This window comes from Crinia signifera, unplaced genomic scaffold (genome assembly GCF_055691185.1).
Source record: "Crinia signifera unplaced genomic scaffold, ASM5569118v1 HAP2_SCAFFOLD_207, whole genome shotgun sequence".
NCBI classification, from domain to species: Eukaryota; Metazoa; Chordata; class Amphibia; order Anura; family Myobatrachidae; genus Crinia; species Crinia signifera.
This window is the reverse complement of record NW_028142100.1, coordinates 139523-149350: the sequence shown is the minus strand read 5'-3', so window position 1 is coordinate 149350 and position 9828 is coordinate 139523. Positions and strand designations below refer to the sequence as shown.

General features: G+C 55.3%; 1 protein-coding gene across 1 annotated transcript in view; it reads left to right on the top strand.

Moving 5' to 3' along the window:
• The first annotated feature begins 1305 nt into the window (after window positions 1-1305).
• Window positions 1306-9828, top strand: part of PDZD8 (PDZ domain containing 8) — a 95402-nt gene continuing 86879 nt past the window's right edge. The window contains exon 1 of the mRNA XM_083168025.1: window positions 1306-2094. Coding sequence (XP_083024151.1) covers window positions 1367-2094 — 728 coding nt within the window. The 5' untranslated portion in view covers window positions 1306-1366. The remainder of the gene's footprint in view (window positions 2095-9828) is intronic.

The window sequence follows — 9828 nt, the reverse complement described above, 5'->3', positions numbered from 1 at the left end:
ACCTGTGGGGAGCTAGGTAACTGATAAGAAAGGTGTCACCACAGGTGCTGGCAATCATACATTACCAGGGAAGCCCAGGAACAGAGCATTGTGTCCTCCCGGAGAGGGGCATGCTGGGAGGTATGGATAATGTAGGATTGCCAGCACCTGTGGGGAGCTAGGTAACTGATAAGAAAGGTGTCACCACAGGTGCTGGCAATCATACATTACCAGGGAAGCCCAGGAACAGAGCATTGTGTACTCCTGGAGAGGGGCATGCTGGGAGGTATGGATAATGTAGGATTGCCAGCACCTGTGGGGAGCTAGGTAACTGATAAGAAAGGTGTCTCCACAGGTGCTGGCAATCATACATTACCAGGGAAGCCCAGGAACAGAGCATTGTGTCCTCCTGGAGAGGGGCATGCTGGGAGGTATGGATAATGTATGATTGCCAGCACCTGTGGGTAGCCAGGTAACTGATAAGAAAGGTGTCACCACAGGTGCTGGCAATCATACATTACCAGGGAAGCCCAGGAACAGAGCATTGTGTCCTCCTGGAGAGGGGCATGCTGGGAAGTATGCATCTGTTAAAGACACCACATAGACCAGGCATTCCCAACCACGGTCCCCAAGGCACACCGACAGTGCAGGCTTTAGTGATATCCAGGCTTGAGCACAGGTGACATAATCAGTACCTGAGTGATTCTGAATAAACCATCTGTGCTGAAGCCTGGATATCACTAAAGCCTGCACTGCTGGTTGTGGTTGGGAATGTCTGACATAGGCAGACGCACGGGACACCCTGCGCATTAACACACCTGTCCCTGCCCACACTAGTGCCCGGCCGCGGAGCAGCTTCCTTCTTCCTGTATTGAACGGTCACCATGGCAGCAGATATTGACTAACACGGTAAGGGTCTCCGCCCCCAGCCGCGGCAGCCAATCCTGTCAATGTCTTTAGTCAGGTGATCCAGTTCTGGCAGATACCCGCGTGGAAGCCCCGCCCTTTCTTTAACACAGCCAATCCCGTCAGTACCTAAAGTCAGGTGACCCAGTCCCATCAGGATGTGTTGGAGCGAGCTTACTTCCCCCGCCAGCCAATCCCGTCCCGGCGTCAAAGTTCCGTCAGGCACCGCCCTCTCTCCGCCGTAGTAGCCAATCCGATCCTTACGCTGAGTCAGATGACTATGTTCCGTCATGTATCCGTATGGAGATCGCGTCTGCTCAACACCGTAGTAGCCAATCCCGTCCCAGCGCTGCGTCAGGTGACCCCGTACCGTAAGGCAGCCGCGTGTCAGCCCCGCCCCCTCTCCCCCGCGGCAGCCAATCCTGTCCTTGCTCGGAGTCAGGTGACCGCTCCGTCAGGCAGCAGCGGCGGTGTGGCGGCCATGGTGTACGCTCTGCTCCTGTTGGCCGCCCTGGCCGGGGCTCTCCTGACGTTGTTGCTGCTCTTCTCCCTGCACCGCCGGCCGGGCTCTGCCCCCGCTCTCTCCTCTCCCGGGTCCCCGCTGCTGAACGCCTCGCTGCGGGACTACCTGCTGGGGGCGGCCGGCGCGGAGAGCTGCCACTTCCTGAACGCGGTGCTGCTCTTCCTGTTCCGGGAGCTGCGGGACGCGGCCGGGCTGCGGCGCTGGCTGCTGCGGAAGATCCGAGTGGAGCTGGAGGAGCTGCTGCTGTCCCGCACGGCCGGCCGGCTGCTGGAGGGGCTGAGCCTGCGGGAGCTGAGCCTGGGGGAGGCGGTGCCGGTGCTCCGCGGGGTACGGCTACTCTCCCCCGGGTCCCCGGACTCCCCGGAGCCGCTGCCTCCGGAGCTGAGCTTCGAGCTGGAGGTGGAGTATGGCGGCGGCCTGACCCTGGCCATAGACGTAGAGCTGCTGTTCGGGAAGACGGCGTCTCTGTCGGTGCGGCTGGGCCGGGTACAGGGCCGCCTCCGCCTGGTCTTCAGCCGCCTGCCCTTCACCCACTGGTCCTTCTGCTTCCTGGAGGAGCCGCTCATTGACTTCCAGGTGCAGAGTCAGTTCGAGGGGCGGCCCATGACCCAGCTCACCTCCATCATCGTCACCCAGCTCAAGCGGGTCATCCGGAAGAAGCACACCGTGCCCAACTACAAGATCAGGTACTGCTGACCACTGTGCTACCTGCTGCTGCGTGTGCGCCCCTGTGATGTCTGCCCCATCCCCGCTACCTTATCCCCACTACCCTAGCTCACCTCCATCATAGTCACCCAGCTCAAGCGGGTCATCCGGAAGAAGCACACCGTGCCCAACTACAAGATCAGGTACTGCTGACCACTGTGCTACCTGCTGCTGCGTGTGCGCCCCTGTGATGTCTGCCCCATCCCCGCTACCTTATCCCCACTACCCTAGCCCACCATCATAGTCACCCAGCTCAAGCGGGTCATCCGGAAGAAGCACACCGTGCCCAACTACAAGATCAGGTACTGCTGCTGCGTGTGCACCCCTGTGATGTCTGCCCCATCCCCGCTACCTTATCCCCACTACCCTAGCCCACCTCCATCATCGTCACCCAGCTCAAGCGGGTCATCCGGAAGAAGCACACCGTGCCCAACTACAAGATCAGGTACTGCTGCTGCGTGTGCGCCCCTGTGATGTCTGCCCCATCCCCGCTACCTTATCCCCACTACCCTAGCCCACCTCCATCATAGTCACCCAGCTCAAGCGGGTCATCCGGAGGAAGCACACCGTGCCCAACTAAAAGATCAGGTTCTGCTGACCACTGTGCTACCTGCTGCTGCGTGTGCGCCCCTGTAAAGTCTGCCCCATCCCCGCTACCTTATCCCCACTACCCTAGCTCACCTCCATCATCGTCACCCAGCTCAAGCGGGTCATCCGGAAGAAGCACACCGTGCCCAACTACAAGATCAGGGACTGCTGACCACTGTGCTACCTGCTGCTGCATGTGCGCCCCTGTGATGTCTGCCCCATCCCCGCTACCTTATCCCCACTACCCTAGCTCACCTCTATCATAGTCACCCAGCACAAGCGGGTCATCCGGTGGAAGCACACCGTGCCCAACTACAAGATCAGGTACTGCTGACCACTGTGCTACCTGCTGCTGCGTGTGCGCCCCTGTGATGTCTGCCCCATCCCCGCTACCTTATACCCACTACCCTAGCCCACCTCCATCATCGTCACCCAGCTCAAGTGGGTCATCCGGAAGAAGCACACCGTGCCCAACTACAAGATCAGGTACTGCTGCTGCGTGTGCGCCCCTGTGATGTCTGCCCCATCCCCGCTACCTTATCCCCACTACCCTAGCTCACCTCTATCATAGTCACCCAGCTCAAGCGGGTCCTCCGGTCTAAGCACACCGTGCCCAACTACAAGATCAGGTACTGCTGACCACTGTGCTACCTGCTGCTGCGTGTGCGCCCCTGTGATGTCTGCCCCATCCCCGCTACCTTATCCCCACTACCCTAGCCCACCTCCATCATAGTCACCCAGCTCAAGCGGGTCATCCGGAGGAAGCGCACCGTGCCCAACTACAGAATCTGATAACCTCACACCCAGAACAGCCGGAGAACGGAATTATTGCAGTAATTCTGTTGGTTGCGAGATGAAGCGGTCGTCTTGGGCAATTGATGGTTTATTTGCTCAAAGTAGAAGCTCTAAAAAGATCCCTCTCCTAGGTCCCAGCATACAGGTGATGTTACAGCATTCAGATCAGGTAGATTGCACATTTAACTCAGGGCTACTCCAGCACACATTACCACAGGGGGTACGCCCACCCTGTGGTCTTCAACCAATCACCTTAAGTGCATGAGACGTGCATGCACTAGGCACATGCACGGTCAGCATTGTCCGTATGGACAGAGGGGAGTGGTTACTCCTCTGAGTCACAGCCCACCTGGGGGACCAGGTGCCGGTCTGGTTAGGGGGGAAGGTTTCCCTCCAAAACCTACTTCCAGCATTCTGCCAGGGGACAAGCTGAACATCTCTGGCCCAGACATGAGCTCCAGAGATGGGCAGCCCTGATCCCCTGCCCGGGTCTCCTGCCCGCCGACAGAGAGCCCCATGGAGCTCCAGGGAACCACTCAGCTTGTTAGAAAGCTGCGGCCCCCTGCTACCATCCCAGCAGCTCCCAGCTTGGAGGCTGTCTGGTAAAGCATTCCATTTTTGGGTTAAAGTTGGAGGGGAACCCAGCAGCCAACACAGGACTCTGGATTCCCCTGGGACACAGCAGTTACAGTAAGTGCATTACATTCACAATACTTACAGAGTACAGCAATACATATACCATGTGCCCCGTAGCAGGCGTCCTATATACAGGCACTACAGCAATACATATACCATGTGCCCAGCAGCAGGCGTCCCATATCCAGGCACTACAGCAATACATATACCGTGTGCCCAGCAGCGGGCGTCCCATATCCAGGCACTACAGCAATACATATATCATGTGCCCAGCAGCGGGCGTCCCATATCCAGGCACTACAGCAATACATATATCATGTGCCAAGCAGCAGGCTTCCCATATCCAGGCACTACAGCAATACATATACCATGTGCCCGTAGCAGGCGTCCCATATCCAGGCACTACAGCAATACATATACCATGTGCCAAGCAGCGGGCGTCCTATATCCAGGCACTACAGCAATACATATACCATGTGCCCAGCAGCAGGCGTCCCATATCCAGGCACTACAGCAATACATATACCATGTGCCCAGCAGCAGGCGTCCTATATCCAGGCACTACAGCAATACATATACCATGTGCCCAGCAGCAGGCGTCCTATATCCAGGCACTACAGCAATACATATACCATGTGCCCAGCAGCAGGCGTCCCATATCCAGGCACTACAGCAATACATATACATTGTGCCCCGTAGCAGGCGTCCTATATCCAGGCACTACAGCAATACATATACCATGTGCCAAGCAGCAGGCTTCCCATATACAGGCACTACAGCAATACATATACCATGTGCCCCGTAGCAGGCGTCCTATATCCAGGCACTACAGTAATACATATACCATGTGCCAAGCAGCGGGCGTCCCATATCCAGGCACTACAGCAATACATATACCATGTGCCCAGCAGCAGGTGTCCCATATCCAGGCACTACAGCAATACATATACCATGTGCCCAGCAGCAGGCGTCCCATATCCAGGCACTACAGCAATACATATACCATGTGCCCAGCAGCGGGCATCCCATATCCAGGCACTACAGCAATACATATACCATGTGCCCAGCAGCGAGCGTCCCATATCCAGGCACTACACCAATACATGTACCATGTGCCCAGCAGCGAGCGTCCCATATGCAGGCACTACAGCAATACATGTACCTTGTGCCCAGCAGCGGGCGTCCCATATCCAGGCACTACAGCAATACATATACCATGTGCCCCGCAGCAGGCGTCCCATATCCAGGCACTACACCAATACATATACCATGTGCCCAGCAGTAGGCTTCCCATATTCAGGAACTACATATACCATGTGCCCAGCAGCAGGCGTCCCATATCCAGGCACTACACCAATACATATACCATGTGCCCCGCAGCAGGCGTCCCATATCCAGGCACTACAGCAATACATATACCATGTGCCCAGCAGCGGGCGTCCCATATCCAGGCATTACAGCAATACATATACCATGTGCCCAGCAGCGGGCGTCCCATATCCAGGCAATACATATACCTTGTGCCCAGCAGCGGGCGTCCCATATCCAGGCACTACAGCAATACATATACCATGTGCCCAGCAGCGGGCATCCCATATCCAGGCACTACAGCAATACATATACCGTGTGCCCAGCAGCAGGCGTCCCATATCCAGGCACTACACCAATACATATACCTTGTGCCCAGCAGCGGGCGTCCCATATCCAGGCACTACACCAATACATATACAATGTGCCCAGCAGCGGGCGTCCCATATCCAGGCACTACAGCAATACATATACCATGTGCCCAGCAGCGAGCGTCCCATATCCAGGCACTACAGCAATACATATACCATGTGCCCAGCAGCAGGCGTCCCATATCCAGGCACTACAGCAATACATATACCATGTGCCCAGCAGCGGGCGTCCCATATCCAGGCACTACACCAATACATATACCATGTGCCCAGCAGCGGGCGTCCCATATCCAGGCACTACAGCAATACATATACCATGTGCCCAGCAGCGGGCGTCCTATATCCAGGCACTACAGCAATACATATACCATGTGCCCAGCAGCGGGCATCCCATATCCAGGCACTACAGCAATACATATACCATGTGCCCAGCAGCGAGCGTCCCATATCCAGGCACTACACCAATACATGTACCATGTGCCCAGCAGCGAGCGTCCCATATGCAGGCACTACAGCAATACATATACCTTGTGCCCAGCAGCGGGCGTCCCATATCCAGGCACTACAGCAATACATATACCATGTGCCCCGCAGCAGGCGTCCCATATCCAGGCACTACACCAATACATATACCATGTGCCCAGCAGTAGGCGTCCCATATTCAGGCACTACATATACCATGTGCCCAGCAGCAGGCGTCCCATATCCAGGCACTACACCAATACATATACCATGTGCCCAGCAGTAGGCGTCCCATATTCAGGCACTACATATACCATGTGTCCAGCAGCAGGTGTCCCATATCCAGGCACTACACCAATACATATACCTTGTGCCCAGCAGCAGGCATCCCATATCCAGGCACTACAGCAATACATATACCATGTGCCCAGCAGTAGGCGTCCCATATTCAGGCACTACATATACCATGTGTCCAGCAGCAGGTGTCCCATATCCAGGCACTACACCAATACATATACCTTGTGCCCAGCAGCAGGCATCCCATATCCAGGCACTACAGCAATACATATACCATGTGCCCAGCAGCGGGCGTCCCATATCCAGGCACTACAGCAATACATAGATCATGTGCCCAGCAGCGGGCGTCCCATATCCAGGCACTACACCAATACATATACCATATGTGCCCAGCAGCGGGCGTCCCATATCCAGGCACTACAGCAATACATATACCATGTGCCCAGCAGCGGGCGTCCCATATCCAGGCACTACAGCAATACATATACCATGTGCCCAGCAGCGGGCATCCCATATCCAGGCACTACAGCAATACATATATCATGTGCCCAGCAGCGGGCGTCCCATATCCAGGCACTACAGCAATACATATACCATGTGCCCAGCAGCGGGCGTCCCATATCCAGGCACTACAGCAATACATATACCATGTGCCCAGCAGCGGGTGTCCCATATCCAGGCACTACACCAATACATATACCATGTGCCCAGCAGCGGGCTTCCCATATCCAGGCACTACAGCAATACATATACCATGTGCCCAGCAGCGGGCGTCCCATATCCAGGCACTACAGCAATACATATACCATGTGCCCAGCAGCGGGCTTCCCATATCCAGGCACTACAGCAATACATATACCATGTGCCCAGCAGCGGGCGTCCCATATCCAGGCACTACACCAATACATATACCATGTGCCCAGCAGCGGGCGTCCCATATCCAGGCACTACACCAATACATATACCATGTGCCCAGCAGCGGGCGTCCCATATCCAGGCACTACAGCAATACATATACCATGTGCCCAGCAGCGGGCGTCCCATATCCAGGCACTACAGCAATACATATACCATGTGCCCAGCAGCGGGCTTCCCATATCCAGGCACTACAGCAATACATATACCATGTGTCCAGCAGCGGGCTTCCCATATTCAGGCACTACAGCAATACATATACCATGTGTCCAGCAGCGGGCGTCCCATATCCAGGCACTACAGCAATACATATATCATGTGCCCAGCAGCGGGTGTCCCATATCCAGGCACTACACCAATACATATACCATGTGCCCAGCAGCGGGTGTCCCATATCCAGGCACTACACCAATACATATACCATGTGCCCAGCAGCGGGCGTCCCATATCCAGGCACTACAGCAATACATATACCATGTGCCCCGTAGCAGGCGTCCTATATCCAGGCACTACAGCAATACATATACCATGTGCCAAGCAGCGGGCGTCCTATATCCAGGCACTACAGCAATACATATACCATGTGCCCCGCAGCAGGCGTCCCATATCCAGGCACTACACCAATACATATACCATGTGCCCAGCAGTAGGCGTCCCATATTCAGGCACTACATATACCATGTGCCCAGCAGCAGGCGTCCCATATCCAGGCACTACACCAATACATATACCATGTGCCCAGCAGTAGGTGTCCCATATTCAGGCACTACATATACCATGTGTCCAGCAGCAGGTGTCCCATATCCAGGCACTACACCAATACATATACCTTGTGCCCAGCAGCAGGCATCCCATATCCAGGCACTACACCAATACATATACCATGTGCCCAGCAGCAGGCGTCCCATATCCAGGCACTACAGCAATACATATATCATGTGCCCAGCAGCGGGCGTCCCATATCCAGGCACTACAGCAATACATATATCATGTGCCCAGCAGCGGGCGTCCCATATCCAGGCACTACACCAATACATATACCATATGTGCCCAGCAGCGGGCGTCCCATATCCAGGCACTACAGCAATACATATACCATGTGCCCAGCAGCGGGCGTCCCATATCCAGGCACTACAGCAATACATATACCATGTGCCCAGCAGCGGGCGTCCCATATCCAGGCACTACAGCAATACATATATCATGTGCCCAGCAGCGGGTGTCCTATATCCAGGCACTACAGCAATACATATACCATGTGCCCAGCAGCAGGCGTCCTATATCCAGGCACTACAGCAATACATATACCATGTGCCCAGCAGCAGGTGTCCCATATCCAGGCACTACACCAATACAAATACCATGTGCCCAGCAGCGGGCGTCCCATATCCAGGCACTACACCAATACATATACCATGTGCCCAGCAGCGGGCGTCCCATATCCAGGCACTACAGCAATACATATACCATGTGCGCAGCAGCGGGCGTCCTATATCCAGGCACTACAGCAATACATATACCATGTGCCCAGCAGCGGGCGTCCCATATCCAGGCACTACATCAATACATATACCATGTGCCCAGCAGCGGGCGTCCCATATCCAGGCACTACACCAATACATATACCATGTGCCAAGCAGCGGGCGTCCCATATCCAGGCACTACATCAATACATATACCATGTGCCCAGCAGCGGGCTTCTCATGTCCAGGCACTACACCAATACATATACCATGTGCCCAGCAGCAGGCGTCCTATATCCAGGCACTACAGCAATACATATACCATGTGCCCAGCAGCAGGTGTCCCATATCCAGGCACTACACCAATACAAATACCATGTGCCCAGCAGCGGGCGTCCCATATCCAGGCACTACACCAATACATATACCATGTGCCCAGCAGCGGGCGTCCCATATCCAGGCACTACAGCAATACATATACCATGTGCGCAGCAGCGGGCGTCCTATATCCAGGCACTACAGCAATACATATATCATGTGCCCAGCAGCAGGTGTCCCATATCCAGGCACTACACCAATACATATACCATGTGCCCAGCAGCGGGTGTCCCATATCCAGGCACTACAGCAATACATATACCATGTGTCCAGCAGCGGGCGTCCCATATCCAGGCACTACAGCAATACATATACCATGTGCCCAGCAGCAGGCGTCCCATATCCAGGCACTACACCAATACATATACCATGTGCGCAGCAGCGGGCGTCCTATATCCAGGCACTACAGCATATACCATGTGCCCAGCAGCGGGCGTCCCATATCCAGGCACTACAGCAATACATATACCATGTGTCCAGCAGCGGGCGTCCCATATCCAGG